General features: G+C 44.8%; 1 protein-coding gene across 1 annotated transcript in view; it reads left to right on the top strand.

Moving 5' to 3' along the window:
• LOC121291236 (zinc finger protein 271-like) overlaps positions 1 to 18,470 on the top strand; it is a 40,717-nt gene extending 22,247 nt beyond the window's left edge. The window contains exons 3-4 of the mRNA XM_041212313.1: positions 5,284 to 5,405; positions 17,373 to 18,470. Of these exons, the coding sequence (XP_041068247.1) occupies positions 5,284 to 5,405; positions 17,373 to 18,106 (856 nt within the window). The 3' untranslated portion in view covers positions 18,107 to 18,470. The remainder of the gene's footprint in view (positions 1 to 5,283; positions 5,406 to 17,372) is intronic.
• Positions 18,471 to 21,824: the final 3,354 nt, after the last annotated feature.

Here is a 21,824-nt window from a genome sequence, read left to right as displayed (position 1 = left end):
AGGAACTGTTCCAGAGTCTATAGAATCTCGGAAGATGACCACCAATGCATCCATTATTTCTAGGGCCACCTCCTTAAGTACTCTGGGATGTAGATTATCAGGCCCTGAGGATTTATCGGCCTTCAATCCCATCAATTTCTCCAACACCGTTTCCCTGCTAATACTGATTTCTTTCAGTTCCTCCCTCTCATTAAACCCTGTGTCCCCCAACATTTCTGGTATGTTATTTGTGTCCTCCTTTGTGAAGACAGAACCAAAGTATGTATTTAGTTGGTCAGCTATTTCTTTGTTCCCCATTATAAATTCCTCTGTTTCTGACTGTAAGGGACATACATTTGTCTTTACCAATCTTTTTCTCTTCACATACCTATAGAAATTTTACAGTCAGTTTTTATGTTCCCCGCAAGCTTACTCTCGACTCTCTTTTCCCCTTCTTAATCAATCTCTTGATCCTTCTTTGCTGAATTCTAAACTGCTCCCAATCCTCAGGTCTGTTGTTTTATCTGGACAATTTTTATGCTTCATCCTTGGATCTAATACTATCTCTAATTTCCCTTGTAAGCCATGGTTTGGCCACCTTTCCTGTCAGACAGAAATAAACAATTGTTGCAGTTCACCCATGCGCTCTTTGAATGTTTGCCATTGCCTATCCACCGTCATCTGTTTAAGTATTGTTTCCCAATCCATCATAGCCAACTCGCACCTCATACCATCGTAATTTCCTTTATTAAGATTCAGGACCCTAGTCTCAGAATCAACTACATCACTCTCCATCTTGATGAAGAATTCTATCATATTATGATCGCTCATCCCCAAGGAGCCTCACACAACTAGATTGCCAATTATTCCTTTCTCATTACACAATACCCAGTCTAGGATGGCTTGTTCTCTCATTGGTTCCTTAACGTATTGGTCCAGAAAACCATCCCATATACACTCCAGGAATTCCTCCTCTACGGTTTGTTACTAATTTGATTTGCCCATCTATATGCAGATTAAAGTCACCCATAATTATAGACGTTCCTTTATTGAATGTGTCTCTAATTTCCTGTTTAATGCCGTTCCCAACATCACCCTGACAGTTTGGAGGTCTTTATACAAGCCCCACGAACATTTTTTGCCCCTTAGTGTTTCTCAGCTCTACCCATACAGATTCCACATCGTCGGAGCTAATATCTTTCCTCACTATTGCGTTAATTTCCTCTTCAACCAACAATGCAACTCCACCGCCTTTTATTTTTTGTCTGTCCTTCCTAAATACTGAATACCCCTGGACGTTCAGTTCCCATTCCTGGTCACCCTGTAGCCGTGTCTCCGTAATCCGAACTATATCATAACTGTTTACATCTATTTGTGCGGTTAATTCATCCACTTTATTGCGAATGTTCCTCAAATTAAGGCACAAAGCCTTAAGGCTTGTCTTTTTAACATTACTTGTCCTGTTCCCACTATTTTTCACTGAGGCCCTGTTTGATTCTTGCCCTTGATTTTTCTGCCTGTCACTTTTTTCTTATTCCCCTTTCTGTCTTTTGTTCTTGTCCTTGATTCCCCTTCCTCTGACTCCTTGCATAGGTTCCCACCCCCCTGCCTTTTTAGTTTAAACTCTCCCCAACCACACTAGCAAATATTCCCCCCAGGACATCAGTCCTGGTCCTGCCCAGGTGTAATCGACCCAGTTTGTGCTGGTCCCACTTCCCCCAGAACCGGTCCCAATGTCCCAGGAATCTGAAACCCTCCCCCTCACACCATCTCTTCAGCCACGTATTCATCCAATATATCCTGTTATTTCTACTCTGACTAGCACACGGCACTGGTAGTAATCCTGAGATCACTACCTTTGAGGTCCTACTTTTCAACTTACTTCCTAACTCCCTATATTCTGCTTTTAGGACCTCATCCCTTTTTTAACCTTTGTCATTTGTACCAATGTGTACCACGACCACTGGCTGTTCACCCTCCCCCTTCAGACTGTCCTGTAGCCGCTCTGAGACATCCTTGACCCAAGCACCAGAGAGGCAACATACTATCTTGGAGTCTTGTTTGCGGCCACAGAAATGCCTATCTATTCCCCTTACAATTGAATCCACTATAACTATGGCATTCCCACACTTTTTACTCCTCCGCTGTTCAGCAGACCCAATCGTGGTGCAACGAATTTGGCTGTTGCTGCTTTCCCCTGAGAGGCCATTCCGCCCAACAGTATCCAAAGTGATATATCTATTTTGCAGGGTAATAGCCACAGGAGATTCCTGCACTGCCTGCCTAGTCCTCTTGCTCTGCCTGGTGGTCACCCATTCCCTTCCTGCCTGTGGACTTTTAGCCTGCGGTGTGGCCACCTGCTCCACAGTTTCCCCAGCTACCGCTCCAGCTCCAAAACCTGGGCTTTCAGGAGCTGCAGCTGGAGATGCTTCCTGCCCACATGCTGGCCCCGGGCACTGGAAATGTTCCCAGCTTCCCACATAGAGCAAGAGGAGGAAACCACAGCTTTGAGCTCTCCTGCCTTTAAATTAAATTAAACCCTTTGGAAGATACTTAATGTCAAATAATATCAATTACTCTAGGGTCCTTCTTCCTGCTCCTCTTTGTTATAGAATATAGCCCTTATAAACGATGAACCACAAAATAAGACCTTAAACCTATAAGTGATAAAAGTAGTAAATACTTAGCCGACTGTACTCACAGTACTCAAAGGATCACCTCGTTCCCTCCTCACCAAACTCCCTCAGTCACCAAACTCCAACTTAAGCACTCTACTGCAGCGCAAAGCACCACTCCAATGCAGATTCCAATAGAATACATTTGGATTCCCTTTTATGTCTGCTTCCAGAATCTTCTCCTACTCTGTTTCCTTCTCTTGTTTTTTCAATTCCCCTCTGAACCTCCAATATGCTCAGTTGTATTCTGTGCCTGACATCTATCTATTCTTTATCTTAACTTCTGTCTCTTTTCTGAACCAGGGAGCTCTGGATTTCTTTGCCCTACCTTTCCCCTTTGGGAATGTACCTTGACTCTGCCTCCTCTTTAAAGGCAGCCCCTTGTTCAGTTACCATTTTTCCTGCCAACCTTTGAATCCAATTTATCTGGGTCAGATCCATTCTTATCCCATTGAAGTTGGCTTTCCCCCAGTTAACTATTCTTACTCTGTATTGTTCAGGTTTTTTCATAGCCAACCTAAAACTTATGATACAATGATCACTGTCCTCTAAATGTTCTCCTGCTGACACTTGATCCACCTTGTTCCATAAACCAGGTCCAGCAGTGCCTTTCTCATTAAACTGGAATCATACTGCAATGGAAAATTCTTCTGAACATACTTGAGGAACTCTTGCTCCTCTCTGCCCTTTACATCACTACTGTCCCTACTTGGTGGCCTACAGACTATACTGAGCAATGTAATTGCATCTTTTTTGTTCCTTACCTCTAACCAAATAGATTCTGCCTTTGACCCCTCTGAGACAACCTCTCTCTCCAGTTCTGCAATGTTCTCCTTAATCAATATGTCCACACCTCTCCTTTTCTTTCTTCCCTATCTTTCTTGGACAACTAATATCTAGGAACATGTAATACTCAGTCCCACCCTCGTTTTGAGCCACAACATCATATTTCCACGTGGCAATCTGCGCTAACAACTCACCAATCTTATTTACCATATTCTGTGCATTCACAAACATGCACATGCACCCTAATTTATACTTTTAGATTCCCTCTTACTCTGAAGCCACCTAATATCTTACTATTTTCTACTCTTGTGCTAACTACCTCTCCCAATACCCTCTGTACCTTGGTGTTCCTCCTTAGTATGACCTCCTTCCCACACCACAGCCAAGTTAGGTTAAACGCTCCCCAACAGTACCAGCAAATTGCTCACAAGGAACTTGGTCCTCGCTCTGTTTAGATGTAACCCACCCAGCCTGTACTAGTCCTATCTCCCCCAGAACTGATCCCAATGTTTCAGGAACCTAAAGCCCTCCATCCAGCTCCATCTCTCCAGTCACACGTTCATCTGCTTTATCCTCTTATTTCTACACGCGCTGGGATTAATCCAGAAATTACTACTTTTGAGGTCCTGTTTGCTAATTTCTTATCTAGCTCCCTAAATTATGACTGCAGGACCGCATCCCTTTTTCTACCTGTGTCATTGGTATCAATGTGGACCATGACCCCTGGCGTTTCACTCTCCCCCTTAGGATGCTCTGCAGCCTTTCAGTGACATCCTTGACCCTGGCATCAGGGAGGCAGCATTCCATCCTAGATTCACATCTGCAGCTGCAGAAATGCCTGTCTGTTCCCCTACTTGTTGGATCTTCTTTCATTATTGCTCTTCCAGTCGTCTTTATGCCCCCCTGTACAGCTGATCCAGCTGTGGTACCGTGGACTTGGCTCTGGCTGCTCTCTGTAGATGAACCATCACTTTCATAAGTATTCAGGACTGACTACTGGTTGGAGAGTGAGATACATTCAGGATCTGCCTTCCTGACATCTACCCTGAAAATCCTAGCTCAAATGTTAATGCTAATCCCCCTACGGTGGTAAAGTGAGCCAGTGCTCAGGAGTGTGGGGTAGGATTGTGACCTGTTTTAGTTGGTGATGTGAATTATAGACAGATTCTCTTCAGGTGACAGGTGTTTGACTAATACCATGGGTAATGTTTGTACTCTCTCTGGGAAGACTACTATCCTGAGTAGGGTGAGGGAGTGAGGGTGAGTCTCTACAGACCTGAGTTCACTCAGCTCGTCATACCTCAATGTAGTAAGTGTGATATGTTCACCTTACATTCTTCTATGATTCATATCATGTTCTGGGAAAGATCTTGAGTCATTTTCAAATGGTTTGTTATTTTGGTTGATTCAAAGTTTGGTGTAAATTTAATATTGTGTACCTGTTGGTTTATCAATCCTCTGTATAGATTTATAACTCACAATAAATACACATGTTTAACTTAGCCCAAACCACCTGATTTATCAGCATGGTGTGTTCCTATTCACTGAAACACTCAGGAACCTACAGTAAGAGTCCTGTACATAATATGTTGGTCAATGTCAATGTGGGCTGGTATAGTTTCTCCATCAATGGGTTTATAATTTCCAGTTCATAGGACGCATAATGTTTCCCTGAGAACTTTGATGAACTCAAGGTGTCCGAAAGCACTTACAGCCAATGAAGTACTTTGGAAGTATAATCACTGTTGTAATTTGGGAAACTTGGCAGCCAGTTTGTGCACAGCAAGCTCCTTAAACAGCAGTGTGATAATGACTAATTAATCTGTTTTTGTGACATTGGTAGGATCCATATTGGCCACGACATCAGGGATAACTCCCCAGCTCTTCTACAATGTAGTGTCATGGGATATCTTACATTCACCTGGGAGGGCAGACAGGGCCTTGGTTTAACTCATCTAAAATGTGGTACCGCTCACAGTGCAGTACTTCCTCAGTGTACACTGGAGTGTCAGCCTCCGTGCTCATGTCTGTGGAGTGAAACTTGAACCCACAACATTCTGACTTACAGATGAGAGTGCTAACTAAGCCGTGGCTGACAAATTAATATATTTCTGTTATATTAGATTCAGTTTCTAAGGGGTTAAGTCCCAAGACTGTGTACAGAATGCTATTCGCACTGTAAACTGGCAGCCTGAAAGTTTGTTTTGATTTAAAGTGGCAACTAGTTAGAGCTGCAGGTGTCAGTGTTTGGGTCTGGGTTCCTGTTTTGTGTTTAAATTTAGTGAATGCAAGTTCCCGAAGCCAAGCGCTCGCCTCCTCATTTGCTGAGTTTAAGGTGATTAGTCTGTAGAGGGGACATTCGTCGGTATTGTGCACCATTATTTATGTCTCTCCAAGTGCATAATGGGTTTGTACTGAGGCCCAGCAATGGATGTTGTCTGCAGGAGGGGCCTTGGCCTGTCCTGAACCTGTTTAACAAGGATCACTCTCGCTGTAGTAGTTCAAAGCCATTCAACAGATGGGGTTTGTTAGTGACTACATGTTTCCCATACAATGATCCAAAGGATGTCAAGGTAGATCTTGCTCAGGAAGGTTGCTCCATATGTGAGGTAAGAGTGAAAGCTCTCCACTGGTTGGAGTCATACCTAGCACAAAGGAAGATGGTTATGATTGTTGGAGATCAATCATTCCAGTTCCAGGACATCACTGCAGGAGTTCTTCATGGTAGTGTCCTAGGCCCAACTATCTTCAGCAACTTCATCAATGACCTTGCTTCCATCATAAGGTCAGAAGTGGGGCTCTCTCCTGAGCTCCCATCAATCCCTGACCTTCTACTTTGCCTCACCCACTCCATCCCTTTCAAAAAGTATAAAATCCATCACATTTCTACTGAGGAAGAGTCATACAGACTCAAAACGTCAACCCTGTTTCTCTCTCCACAGATGCTGCCAGACCTGTAGAGGTTTTCCAGCATTTTCTGCTTTTATTTCAGAAGTGGGGATGTTCGTTGAATTGCAAAATGTTCAGCACTATTCGCAACTCCACAGGTTCTGAAGCAGTCTACGTCTAAATGCAGCAAGACCTGGACAATATCCAGGCTTGGGCTGATAAGTGGCAAGCCACACAAGTGCCAGGCAATGACCATCTCCAAAAAGAGAGAATCCAGCCATCGCCCCTTGACATTCAATGGCATTACCATTACTGAATCCCCTACTAGCAACATCCTGGGGGTTACCATTGACCAGAAACTAAACTGGACCAACCAAATAAATACTGTGGCTACAAGAGCAGGTCAGAGGCTAGGAATTCTGTGGCGATTAACTCACCTCCTGATTGCCCAAAGCCTGTCCACCATTAACAAGGCGCAAGTCAGGAGTGTGATGAAATAGACTCCACTTGCCTGAATGAGTGCAGCTCCAACAACACTTAAGAAGCTTGATGCCATCCAGGACATAGCAACCTGCTTGATTGGCACCCCATCCACACACATTCACTCCTTTCACCACCGACGCACAATGGTAGCAGTATGTACCATCTACAAGATGCACAGCAGAAACTCACCAAGGTTCCTTAGACAGCACATTCCAAACCCTCATCTAGAAGGACAAGGGCAATAGACACATGGGAACACCACCATCTGGAAGTTCCCCTCCAAGTCACTTACCATCCTGACTTGGAAATATACCGTGTTCCTTCACTGTCACTGGCTCAAAATCCTGGTAATCAAGATCCCTCCCTAACAGCACTGTGGGTGTACCTACACCACATGGACTGCAGCGGTTCAAGAAGACAGCTCACCACCACTTTGTCAAGGGCAATTAGGGATGGGCAATAAATGCTGGCCTAGCCAGTGACACCCACATCCCATAAATTAATTTAAAAAAATAGGGCGCTGAGATGGAAGGCAGGCAGTAGTTGGGTTGAATAGGTCATCATGGAGTGGTAATGAGGTCAGTACAGAGGGTTTTAACCAGCGTGTGGGTCTCCGTCAGTCAGTGGATGTGTGGGGGAGTGATGTTTGTGAGGACAGGAAGCCAGGGGAGAGGAGTTGAGTGGAGGGTTCCTGTTATGATGCACATTGTTGAGTTCAACTGAGTCTCAACAAGATGTGTGTGTGATGACCTTTGCCAGACAGGTGCATAGTACTATTCTGTGGAGTCTGATAGGGTGAGTGTTGCTGTCTGGAGTGGTTGTGGCTGCAGCTCCCCATGTAGGTCCAGCAAGTTTGTTCAGAAGATTCTTTGTGGTTTTGCTGCTGTTTTCTTCAGATTTTATTTTATTCATTCGTTCACGTGACGTGGGCATTGCTGCCTAGGCCGGCATTTATTGCCCATCCTTCATTGCCATTGAGAGGGTGGTGGTGAGCTGCCTTGTTGAGCAATGGCAGTCCATGTGGTGTAGGTACCTACAGCGCTGTTAGGGAGGGAGTTCCAGGATTTTGACCCTGCGACAGTGAAGGAATAGCGATACATTTCCAAACCAGGATGATGAATGGCTTGGTAGGGAACTTTTAGGTGATGGTGTTCCCATGCATCTGCTGCCCTTGTTTGAGGTGACTCTTCAAATTACACTCAGGGTTTTTGGGCGTTCAGGCACCAACAGTCGGTCATATTCATGACTCCAGTCTACATGCTGTGGTCAGCAATTATTTCAGCAAACTACAGGCCCACAGATAATTTATTTCAGTAGTGTAGTGTCACAGGAGAAATAGTTTAATATAGTCAGCATTACATTATTACCTCAATAATATTAATTTATGGGGCAGGGAGGGTGGTGGTGGCATAGTGGTATTATTACTGGACTAGTATTCCAGAAGACACAAGGTAATTTTCTGGGGATGCAGGTTTGAATCCCACCATGGCAGATGGTGAAATTTGAATTCAATAAAAATCTGGAATTAAAAGTCTGACCATGAAGCCATTGCTGATTGTCGTAAAAATCTATTTGATTCACTAATGTTCTATAAGGAAGGAGATCTGCTGCTCTTCCCTGGTCTGGCCTACATGTGACTCCAAACCCACAGCAATGTGGTTGACTCTGAAATGCCCTCTGGATGGACAATAAATGCTGGCATAGCCAGCAATGCCCACATACCTTGAACAAATTTTTTAAAAATCGCATAGAGTTTCTGTTTTTTTAAGATTTATGATTGAGTTTAAAATGGTGCACTTTCTATTTATCCCTCTCATCTTTATAATACTGGAGGAGGAAAGAGGATGAGAGATAAGAGGCAAGAGAGGGGGAGGAGAGAGGTTGAGAATGAAAGTGGAGAGATAGAAAGAGGGGGAGAGGAGGAGGAAGGAGGAAGAAGAGAGATAGGAGGAGAGTAAATGACTTCATTAAAATTAATGCAACACTCGAGAGCAGCAACAGAGGTCACTGGAGTTTAATGGAATAGCTGTTTCCCCAAGGTGCTGGGAGTGATTGATAACACTTGCATGGCATTGAAGGTCACCCAGGAGACTCAAAGAGCTACCTGTACAGAAAGCAATTCCCCTCCTTCATGTAGTGTATAATGGCTGCCTGAGAATGCTCCATGTGAACATCACTCACAATGGATCATCCCACAATGCTTTCATCATCAGGAACTTGGGCATCACACCCACATTCAGGAAAGGTGAGTCACCTGATGCTACCATTTCATGCACCACACACTGATGAGCTGGTGTTATTTATTGATGCCTGTGTCTCTCTGAGGCAGCTGACACAGAGAAGCTAGTGGGATGCTGAACTGTTTCAGGTATGGGCTACACCTGGGGGTGGATCGCAGTATTCCCCAGAGAGAGAGAGGATGGTCACAATTATCCCACTGTACTGCATGCTGAACAATATCACTCTCAAACATGGTCTAGACTGGGACAGCCAGCAGACCAACCAGGAGAGGTGAATGGACTGGGACATCTAGGGAGAGGAACCAGACAAAGTGAATGTTGAGCCTCAGAAACTGGAGCTGAGGGGAGCTGAAACTCCACAGGTGAGGTGACCCCCTAGATGGGGCAGGGTTATCAGAAACCAACTCCTGGGACATATGCTCAAGCAGTGAGCCCCACCTGACTCCGAGTGACTGAGACATTATATAATAACTGGGTTAATCTCTCTGCTTCCCTCTGTGTGTCTTTGTCCTGTGCCCCACTCTCCTGTGCATGGGCTGCTCCCACCACTGCACGTCATGGCTACCTTGGATGCTGTGGATCTTCCTCTTCTGATCTGCTGTCAAACACATCCAAGGCTATACATCCCACTGTGATTATCAGCTTCAAAGCCTCCGAGGATGAAGAATGCTATTTCCACACTAGAAATCTCTGTCAAACATTTACCAGGGGAACTGAGACAGCAGCTGCAATAAGGTGAGGTTTTATTCAGATGGGACAATGACAAGTTTAAATCCCCACCTGATCTGCTGCTCAAAGTCACCTCCATTTCACTGGTCAGTTTCCCAAGCTTCAGGAAACTCATGTTACTCCAGAAATATCTCGATTGGCTGTGAGAGACGTCAATCAGAGAGCCCACCCACTCTGCTCATTGTTTCCTCTTCCTCTTCCACAGCTGGTTCACTTCCTGTAGGGACTGAAAACCAAGTGAGGAGTTGGTGAGTGAAGGGGCAAAACTTGTATTGATGGTTTCCTATCCTGAGGCGATGGTTCATTATTGAGTATGAGAAGGTGAGGTGTAATTATCTGGGAGGTGCAGAGTGTCTGAGGATTCTTGCTGATTTCCTATTGTTGAGCTCTGTGTGTGTGTTGGGAGCTGGTTATTATCCTGTGGACTGTGAATGGTCAGTTCTGTCTGTGTGTTGGGATCTGGATGTTTCCTGTCTTTTCAAATCCCTCCAAGACCTCCCATCTCTGTTCCTTTTTTCGAAAAAAAGGAACATTTAAACAGAGCCTTCATGACCACCAGATGTCCCAAAGAACTTTACAGCCAGTGAAGTACTTTTAAAGTGTGGTCACTGCTGTAATGAAGGAAACTTGGCAGTCAGTATGCACAGCAAGCTCCCAGAAACTGTAATGTGATAATGACCAGATATCACAGAAAATCGGTTTAGTGGTATTAATTGAGAGGTTAATGTTGGTGTGGACACCACCGTCAACACCCCTTTGTCCTTTTGTCTATGACATCTTTTGGTTATCTCCAACTATCACTGGCCCTCTATCCAGCTGCACCTGTCCCACCCACCCTTAAACCAGCTTATATTTGACCTCTTTTCTATTTTTCCTTAGTTCTGATGAAGAGTCAGTTGGACTTGAAATGTTAACTCTGCGCCTCTCCGCAGATGCTGTCAGACCTGCTGAGTTTTTCCAGGTATTTTTGTTTTTGTTTCGGATTTCCAGCATCCAGTTTTTTGCTCTTATCTTAGTGTTTAATTGACTGCCACTTCTATTCAAGGAATGCCTGCATTGAAGAAGTATTGCTCTTCTCTCCAACAGGATTTCCGCCTGTCTCTTTTGCCCTGTTCACCCTCATTGCTTTCCATTTCTCTCCTGGTGTTTGACAAGGTGTTTATTAGAACTCATTTTCACAGCCATATTTCCTTCCTCAGTGACTGTCTCCGTCTCCGACTTAACCACGTGGATTTCAACTGAAGTTCCATCCCTCATGTTTCAAACACATCCAGGATTACAGGTATCTCTGGGACAGATAACACTCTTCAGACTGCTATTCTCATCGCATCCTGAGATCCACACTCAGTGCAATGCACCACCATATGAACACACTCAACCTCTCCCTCCAGCAGCACCGACGCACCCTATTTCTAAGCTGTCCTTGCCCCCTGTTTCATTTTATTCTTCGTCTCATTTGACACCTCAGTAAGAAACTTTGTCTCTTTCTTTCAGGTGCAAAGGAACGCAAGCTCCAACAACTCAACGACACCAACGCCCATCCAGGACCCTCCACCCCTGCCCGTCCCTCTGTCCCCATCCCGTCTTCCAATCCCAGCCCCAGCCGAGTATTCACCATACCCCCTGACCTTCCCCTCTATGATGCTGAACGTTCAGTGCTCAGCAAAGGATTCAGTTTCATACCCTTACACCCTCATCTCAATGAATTTCGGGCTCGGCACGATGCTGAACTCTTCTTCCGCCGCCTTCGTCTCTGTGCTCACTTCTTTGGGCAGGAGTCCTCTCTCCGTTCAATGGATCCTTTTACCCGCCTCCAATATTCTCCCTCCACCTGGACCCCTCCCTCTGGATTCTTACCTGCTCTTGATCTTTTCATTGAGAACTGTCGCCGTGACATTAGTCATCTCAATTTCTCTGCTCCTCTCACCCACTCTAACCTGTCTCTTTCTGAACTTGCCGGACTCTGTTCTCTCATGTCCAACCCTGACTTTGTCATCAAACCTGCTGACAAGGATGGTGCTGTTGTTGTCTGGCGCACTGACCTCTACCTCGTAGAGGCTGAGTGTCAACTCACAGACACTTCCTCCCACCTCCGTCTGGACATGACCCCATCACGGAACATCAAGCCATTGTTTCTAGGACTGACCTCATCTCCTCTGGAGATCTTCCCTCCACAGCTTCCAACCTCATAGTCTCCCAACCTCCTACCCAAATCCACAAACAGGACTGTCCTGGCAGACCGATCGTGTCAGACTGTTCCTGCCCCACAGAACTCATTTCTTGCTATCTCGACACCATTCTCTCTCCCCTTGTCCAGTCTCTTCACACCAACATCTGCGATTCCTCTGACACCCTACATCATATCAACAATTTCCAATTCCCTGGCCCCAACCACCTCCTCTTCGCCATGGACATCCAATCCCTCTACACCTCCATTCCCCCCAGGATGGTCTGAGGGCTCTCAGCTTCTTCCTCGAACAGAGGCCCGAACAATCCCCATCCACCACTACTCTCCTCCATCTGGCTGAACTTGTTCTCACACTGAACAATTTCTCCTTAAACTCCTCTCACTTGCTCCAAATAAAAGGTGTGGTTATAGGTACCTGCATGGGCCCCAGTTATGCCTGTCTCTTTATGGGGTATGTGGAACATTCCTTGTTCCAGTTCTACTCCAGCCCCCTCCCACAACTCTTCAGTACATCGATGACTGCTTCGGTGCTCTCGTCTGGACCTGGAAAAATTTATTTATTTTGCTTCCAATTTCCACCACTCCATCATTTTCCCATGGTTCATCTCTGACACTTCACTTCCCTTCCTTGACCTCTCTGTCTCAATTTCTGGTGATAGACTGTCCACCAATATTCATTACAAGCTGACCAACTCCCACAGCTACCTCGACTACAGCTCCTTACACCCCGCTTCCTGTGAGGACTCCATCCCATTCTCTCAGTTCCTTCGCCTCCGTCGCATTTGTTCCGATGATGCCACTTTCAAAAACAGTTCCTCTGACGTGTCTTCCTTCTTCCTTAACCAAGGTTTTCCACCCACGGTGGTTGACAGGGCCCTCAATCGTGTCCGGCCCATCTCCTGCGCATCCACCCTCACACCTTCCTTTCCCTCCCAGAAACATGATAGGGTCCCCCTTGTCCTCACTTATCAACCACCAGCCTCCACATTCAAAGGATCATCCTCCGCCATTTCCGCCAACTCCAGCATGATGCCACCACGAAACACATCTTCCCTTCATCACCCCTGGCGGCATTCCGCAGGGATCGTTCCCTCCGGGACACCCTGGTCCACTCCTCCATCACCCCCTACACCTCAACCCCCTCCCACGGCACCTTCCCACCCAACCGCAGAAGGTGCAACCCCTTTACATCCCCCCGTCCAAGGGCCCAAACTCTCCTTTCAAGTGAAGCAGCATTTCACTTGCACTTCCCTCAATTTGGTCTACTGCATTCACTGCTCCCCATGCGGTTTCCTCTACATTGGAGAGACCAAATGCAGACTGAATGACTGCTTCGCGGAACACCTTCAATCTGTCCGCAAGCATGACCCCAAACCTCCCTGTCGCTTGCCATTTCAACACTCCACCCTGCTCTCATGTCCACTTGTCCATCCTTGGCCTGCTGCAATGTTCCAGTGAAGCTCAACGCAAACTGGAGGAACAGGACCTCATCTTCCAACTAGGCACTTTACAGCCTTCCGGACTTAATATTGAGTTCAACAATTTTAGATCATGATCTCTCTTCTCCATTTCCACCCCCTTTCCAACCCCCCTTTTTCCAATAATTTATATATAAATTTCTTTTTCCACCTATTTCCATTATTTTTAAATGCATTTTCATCCATTGTTTTATCTCTACCTTTTAGCCTATTTCGATCCCTTCCCCCCGCCCCACCCCCATTAGGACTATCTGTACCTTGCTCGTCCTGCTTTCTACCCTAATGTCACCATTAGCACATTTCTTAGCTAATATCACCACCATCAACAGCCCTTTGTCCTTTTGTCTTATGACATCTTTTGGCAATCTCCACCTATCGCTGGCCCTCTATCCAGCTCTACCTGTCCCACCCCCCTTAAACCAGCTTATATTTCACCTTGTTGCTATTTTTCCTTAGTTCTGATGAAGAGTCATTCGGACTCAAAACGTTATATGTGTTCCTCTCCGCAGATGCTGTCAGACCTGCTGAGTTTTTCCAGGTAATTTTGTTTTTCACCAGGGATAACTCCCCTGTCCTTCTTCAAAATAGTGCTATGGGATCTTTTGCATCCACCTTAAGAGAGAGCAGAAGCCTCCGTTTCACGTCCCATCTGAAAGACGGCTCCTCGGACAGTGCAGCACCCCCTCAATACTGCACTGGAGTGTCAGCCTTGGTGCTCAAGTCCTGGAGTTGGACGAGCTCGAAACCTTTTGACTCAGTAATGAGTGCTTGCTCCTGAGCCAAGGCTGACAATGAACTCAGCCCTACAATGCTTTAAGCCTCTGCACTCCTCCAATTTTGGTGTCTTGGGCATCTGCGATTTAATCATTCCACCATTGGTGGCCATACCTTCAGCTGGGCCCTAAGCTCTGGAATTCCCTCTCTAAACTATCCATTTCTCGACCTCTCTTTCCTCCTGGAAGACACTCCTTAATCTACCTCTTTACCCAAGCTTTTGGTCATCGTTATTAATTTGGTCCTCTTTATTAATATTACCTCAGTGTCAAATATTGTTAACACTCTTGCAAAGTGCATTCGGACACTGAACGATGTTAAAGGTTCTCTATAAATGCAAGTTGTTGTTGTCTGTTGTTGTGTTCAGTCAGAGAGTGACCAGGTGTTCAGTAGGAGCAGCATGATTCCCCTCAGGTTCACTATCCCACCGACCCTCACTGTGAAGCAGTCTTCCAGTGAGGGAACAGACTCATTGTAAATGGAGATAGGTTATAAGCTATAATTGGCCGCAGAGCAGGGTAGGAATGGCTGCACACTAGTTCGAACTCAGTGTATCAAGCAGCACTAAGGATGCGCCTTCAGACTGCAGTCCTCCTCCCTGCATGGACTAGGGGGGATGGGGTTGAGGGTAGTTCCTCATATCAGCCCAGATACTGAGGATGCAGTGGGCAGAGAGACAAGCAGCAGAGAGGGAGCCAATGCTACTCCTATCTACTGTCTATCTATTGGTTTGATGATAATCATGGAATGAGGGCTGTGCCGGGCTGTAAGAAGTGGTTGAATATAATACTGCTGCTGCTGATGGTTCACTGCACCTCATTTTTGGGATCTGTCCATAGTCTACTGCCCCAGCGATGATTAACATGGTGAAGTACTCAGTGGGAGTGGTAGTTTTCCTTAAACTTGTTTCACCTGAAGCCAAGCTATCCTTCAGAATGTGAATGGTCAGTTCTGTCTGTGTGTTGGGATTTGAATGTTTCCTGTCTTTTCAAATCCCTCCAAGACCTCCCACCACCCTATCTCTGTTACCTTCTTGTTAAAAAAAAAAACATTTATATAGAGCCTTTCACAACCACCAGAGTAGTGGTCTCCAAGGACTTGAGCACTGAGGCTGACACTCAGTGCAGTCGTGAGGGAGTGCTGCACTGTCAGAGGTGCCGTCTTTTAGCTGAGATGTTAGACAGAGACTTCTGCTCTCTCTAAGGTGGGTGCAAAATATCTCATGGCACTATTTTGAAGAAGGACAGGTACATTATCCCTGGTGTTCTGATCAACATTAATTCCTCAATCAACACCCACTAAACAACAGATAATCTGGTCATTATCACAGATTCAATATTGAGACTTCCCCACCTACCAGTGGGATGGGACATACCCAGGGATGGTGATGGAGGATGGTGATGGTGTTTCCAGATTGATACTATTCACTGAGTATCACTGCTACTTGACCAGTCTGTGGGGCAGCTCTCCTCACTTGGGTACTTGTCCTCAGGCCTTGGTAAGAGAAACTTAACAGATTTCACTGGAATAAGATCACAATCTTATTCCGATACAATGCCAGGATTGTCCAGATCTGTCTGATTTTCCTCTTATTGTTGGACTTTGTAGTGATTGTTTATCATTGTTTGCTAGGCCACTTCAGAGGGCAGTTCAGAGTCAACCATGTTGTATGGGACTGGAGTCATATGTAGACGACCATGTAGTTGTAGCAGGTTCCCTTCCTTGAAGTACAATATTTGGGTTTTTAGGACAACCTGAAAGTTCTCATATTTTTATTTTGATTCTATTCCACAAATTCAAAAATGTACTATATTCAGCTTCCCAACATAGATGAGATGAATAGCAAAGGTGCCTTTTAAGGGGAAACTAGATAAGCACATGAGGGAGAAAGGAACAGAAAGATATTCTGATAGGGTGAGAGGAAGCTTGTGTGAAGCATAATCACCAGCCTGGACCAATTAGGCCAAACGGCCTGTTTCCGCGCTATAATCCTATGTATGTAACTTTTCCATGTTTGGCTTTGAACTCTCGATCTCTGGATTGTTAATCCATCACCATTAGCAATTCAGCTGCCATACCATATCATACCATTTCATTTCTTGAAATGACTTTTAATTCCTTCTTTAAAGAAAAGGTCTCAGTCTTTCCCTAAAAACCTGGGCTTGGATTTGATAGTTTTGCCCAATGCTGTGGCTGATAGCTGAATTTGGGATGTGCAGTCTGAGTGAGTGCAGTGTATCGAATTTCCCAGGATAAACCAGAACCCTTCAGTCAGCTACACTGAAGCAACATTTTCCTTAGTTTCTAGCACTTCCTGCCCAGTGTGTTTTCTTCAAATAATTTTGGAAAAAGGGGAGATATTTCAAAAACTCCATTTAATTAACATTTCTCGTGAGTGTTTTTTTAATATAAAAAACATTCTGTAAGGGAAAATTGGTCTTCACCAGCACAACTCGAGCTCATAGTGAATTGATAGCTCGTTTTACACTCTGCCCAACTGTCTTTTCCATTGCCCTCATGGTTCCTGGGAAGATAGGGGTGTGGGCAGAGGAAAGAAAGTAGCCACATTGTCTGCTCCTGGTCATTATCCAGTGTCCCTGCTGGAAACAGAGGGTGTGACAGTTAAGTGAGCATAAAGAAAGGACTTGCACCTGATTCACCCACACAGGGGAATAGCAGACTGGCACTCACGGTGGAAGTCTCTAACTGAGGAGTCAGCCCCTTCAGCAAAGGAGGAAAGGGAGTTTGAGGAAATCATGTTTCCTTTTCCTGTTTTACAGAAGGATTGCACCGTACTACACCAGAGAATACAGAGAGGATAGGCACCACAGATAGATCTTGACCTTCACCCAAGGAACAACTGCACAACTGTGGGAAGATATCCAGTCCCTTCACAGCATTGCTCAACACAGAGAAGCTTGGGCAGTGAAACCATCATCTGGAACTCGGTCAGGTCAGGGGAGCTTTAACATATCATCGGATCTGAAACTGGTCAGTGGTGTAGAACCTTCCATCAGAACCAACCTTTCCAAAGGTTTGGCTGTAGGTGATCGGTCAGGGTGAGGCTGGGAAGAAGTGTGAGTGGGCTCCATGTGTGGTTAGAGCTTCAATCATTCATCGAGCCTCGTGAGCCACTGACTCATTCCTACAGGTGAGAGGCTGTTCAAGTGTGAGGTGCGTGAGGTTGACTCTGTAGGCTCATCGGATCTCCTAACACACAAGGTGATTCTGTTGCACAACTGTTCACACAAGGGTCGCTACATGGAAGAGAAATCATTTAAGTGTGACGTGTGCAACAAATCATTCTCGGTCTCATCGAACCTCCGTAGGCATCAACGCATTCACACAGGGGAGAAGCCATACACTTGTGAAGTGTGTAACAAAGCTTTCACACAGTTATCAAGCCTCCTGGTTCATCGGACAATCCACACAGGGGAGAAACCCTTCAAATGTGAGGTTTGTGATAAAGCTTTTGCGACATCTACGAGGTTCCTGGAACACCAGAGTACTCACACAGGGGAGAAACCATTCAGATGTGACGTGTGTGACAAATCATTCTCACGCTCATCTCACTTTCGCGTACACCAACGCATTCACACTGGGGAGAAACCATTCACCTGTGAAGTTTGCAACAAATCATTCTCACGGTCATCGAACCTCCGCGAACACCAACGCCTTCACACTGGGGAGAAGACATTCAAGTGTGAGGTGTGTAATAAGAGCTTTGCACAATTATCAGGCCTGGTGAAGCACCGGCACATTCACACAGGGGAGAAGAAAATATTCACGTGTGAGGTGTGTAATAAGGACTTTGAACAACTATGGGGTATGTTGGACCACCGTCGCATTCACACAGCAGGGAAGCCAAGTGAGGTTTGTGACTGAGCCTCACACAGTCAGCAATGCTCATGAAACACTGACACATCCACACTGCGTTTACATACAAACATACCAATTAGGAGCAGGAGTAGGCCATTCTGTCCCTTGAGCTTGCGCCGGCGATTGATAAGATCATGGTGCATCTCATTGTGGCATCAACTCCACTATCCTGCCTATCCCCATAACCTTTGACCTTCTTATCAATCAAAAATCTGTCTCACTTAACTTTGAAAATACTCAATGTCCCAGCCTCCACAGCTCTCTGTGGAAGAAAATTCCACAGCCCTCAAGTGAAAAAAATTCTCATCTCCATTTTAAATGGGAGACACCTTATTTTTGAACCGTGTCCCCTAGTTCTAAATTCTCTCATAAGGGGAAACATCCTCTCAGCATCTACCCTGTCAGTTCCTCTCAGCATCTTATATGTTTCAACAAGATCACCTCTCATTCTTCTAACATGTTCAATTTTTCCTCATAATAACGCCTTCATCCCAGGAATCAGTTCAATGAACCTTCTCTGAACAATTTTTTGTTGTTTATTGTTTTGAAGGAGGCGTGGGCATGACTGACAAGGCCAGCATTCATTGCCCTGTCCCTAATTGCCCTTGAAGTGAGTGGCTTGCTAGGCCATTTCAGAGGGCACGTAAGAATCAACCACATTGCTGTGAGTCGGGACTCACATGTAGACCAGACCAGTTAAGAACGGCAGATTTCTTTAAAGGACATTAGTGAACCAAATGGGTTTTTATGACAATCAATGATAGTTTCATGGTCACCATTACTGAGACGAACTTTATATTCCAGATGTATTTTTGTTAATTGAATTTAAATTCCACTAGCTGTCATATTGGGATTTGAACCCATGCTTGCAGAGAATTTGACTGACCATCTGGATTACTAGTCTAGTGACAGTAAATTAGGCCACCGTTTTCCCCCATTTATGCAATTACCTCAAGCAATTATAACCTTTCTTAAAAAAAGAGACCAAAACTGTCTGTACAAAACTGCACACTGTACTCCAGAAATAAAAACAGATAAAGCTGGAAAAACTCAGCAGGTCTGGCAGCACCTGTGGAGCGAAAAACAGAGTTAATGTTTCGAGTCTATACGACTCTTCCTCACAGTATTCCAGAGGTGGTCTTACCAATGCCCTGTACAACTGTAGCAAAACTTGTGATTGACAAAGCTTGCCAATCACAAAATGACCCATGTATGCCTACTCTCTGTTTCCTGTTAGCTAACCAATCCTCTATCCATGCTAATATGTTACCCCCTACATCATGAGCTCTTATTTTATGTAGTAACCTTTGATGTGGAACCTTATCAAATGCCTTTTGGAAATCCAAGTACACCAGATCGGCAGGTTTCCCTTTATCCATGTTGCAACAAGATTCCATTTGCCTTCCTAATCATTTGCTGTACCTACATACTAACTTTTTGTGATTCATGTACCAGTACACCCAGATCCCTCTGTACCTCTGAGTTCTGAAATCTCTTAATTTAAATAATATACTGCTCATCTATTATTCCTGCCAAAGTGGACAAGTATACATTTTCCCACATTATACTCTTATCTGCCAAATTTTTGCCCACCCGCTGAACCAATCTGTATCCCTTTGCAGATACCTTATGTCCTCCTCATTCTCCTAACTTTCTTTGTTTCATCAGCAAATTTAGCTGCAATACATTTGGTCCCTTCATCCAACTCTTTTATATAAATTGTAAACCACTGGTCAATTAATTACAGCTTGCCAATCACAAAATGACCCATGTATGCCTATTCTCTGTTTCCTGTTAGCTAACCAATCTTCTATCCATGCTAATATGTTACCCCCTACACCATGAGCTCTTATTTTATGTAGTAACCTTTGATGTGGAACCTTATCAAATGCCTTTTGGAAATCCAAGTACACCAGATCGGCAGGTGCCCCTTTATCCATGTTGCTTGTTACTTCCTCAAAGAACTCTAATAAATGAGTCAAACATGATTTCCCTTTCATAGAACCATGTTGACTCTGCCTGCAATGAGCCAAGTGCCCCGCTATAGCCTCCTTAATAATAATAGCATTGTCCCAGGGTAGATGTTACACTAACTGGCTTGTAGTTTCCTACTTTCTGTCTCCCTCCTTTCTTGAATGAAGTCAAATTTGTTATATCCCAATCTGATGGGACCTGTCCAGAATCTAGGGAATGTTGAAATATTAAAATCAATGCATCTACTATCTCCATAGCCACTTCTTTGAAGACCCTAAGATGAAGTCCGTCAAGTTCTGGTGACTTGTCAGTCTTCAGCTTTAACAGTTTTCTCAGTATCCATTCCCCAGTGTTTGTAATTGTTTTAAGTCCCTCCTTCCGTTTCACCTCTTGACTGACAGTATTACACAAGTACAATTGCTGCACTAGAGTGTCAGTCTCCAAGTTTAAGTCTGGAGTGAGACTTGAACCCACAACCCTCTGACGCAGAGACGAGAGTGCTAACTAAGTCACGGCTGACAGTAACTGATAATACTTCTATTGTATTTTATTCTATTTATAAGGGGCTAACTCCCAAGGCTGTGTATAAAATGCTTCCCCCCTAAAAACTGGCAGCCTGAAAGTTTGATTTGATTTTAAAGTGATAACTAGTTAGAGCTGCAGGTGTCAGTGTTGTCTTTATATCTGGGTTCCTGAAGCTGTGGAAGGTGGTAAAGTCCCTGGTGTCAGCTGGAATGGACATCTTAAGGGATTGTCTTCAATCAGTACTGCTGATTAACCATTCTGCTTTCATTCACTCATGAAAGTTCTATTGTTTAGGCACAGTTCTAACAGTCTGTCAGGAATAAAACTCAAGGAATAACCCACTCTTCCCAGGAAAGCTCAGTGTTAGATAAAAACAAAAAAACTGCGGATGCTGGAAATCCAAAACAAAAACAGAATTACCTGGAAAAACTCAGCAGGTCTGGCAGCATCGGCGGAGAAGAAAAGAGTTGACGTTTCGAGTCCTCATGACCCTTCGACAGAACTTGCATTCGAGTCCAAGAAAGAGTTGAAATATAAGCTGGTTTAAGGTGTGTGTGTGGGGGGGCGGAGAGATAGAGAGACAAAGAGGTGGAGGGGGGGGTGGGGGTGTGTGGTTGTAGGGACAAACAAGCAGTGATAGAAGCAGATCATCAAAAGATGTCAACGACAATAGGACAATAGAACACATAGGTGTTAAAATTAAAGTTGGTGATATTATCTAAACGAATGTGCTAATTAAGAATGGATGGTAGGGCACTCAAGGTATAGCTCTAGTGGGTTTTTTTTATATATATAATGGAAATAGGTGGGAAAAGGAAAATCTTTATAATTTATTGGAAAAAAAAAGGGAAGGGGGAAACAGAAAGGGGGTGGGGATGGGGGAGGGAGCTTACGACTTAAAGTTGTTGAATTCAATATTCAGTCCAGAAGGCTGTAAAGTCCCTAGTCGGAAGATGAGGTGTTGTTCCTCCAGTTTGCGTTGGGCTTCACTGGAACAATGCAGCAAGCCAAGGACAGACATGTGGGCAAGAGAGCAGGGTGGAGTGTTGAAATGGCAAGCGACAGGGAGGTTTGGGTCATTCTTGCGGACAGACCGCAGGTGTTCTGCAAAGTGGTCGCCCAGTTTACGTTTGGTCTCTCCAATGTAGAGGAGACCACATTGGGAACAACGGATGCAGTAGACTAAGTTGGGGGAAATGCTTCACTTGAAAGGAGTGTTTGGGTC

This window comes from Carcharodon carcharias, chromosome 19 (genome assembly GCF_017639515.1).
Source record: "Carcharodon carcharias isolate sCarCar2 chromosome 19, sCarCar2.pri, whole genome shotgun sequence".
Taxonomy (NCBI): Eukaryota; Metazoa; Chordata; class Chondrichthyes; order Lamniformes; family Lamnidae; genus Carcharodon; species Carcharodon carcharias.
The sequence above is the reverse complement of the archived record's forward strand: the minus strand, read 5'-3'. Positions and strand labels throughout refer to the sequence as shown.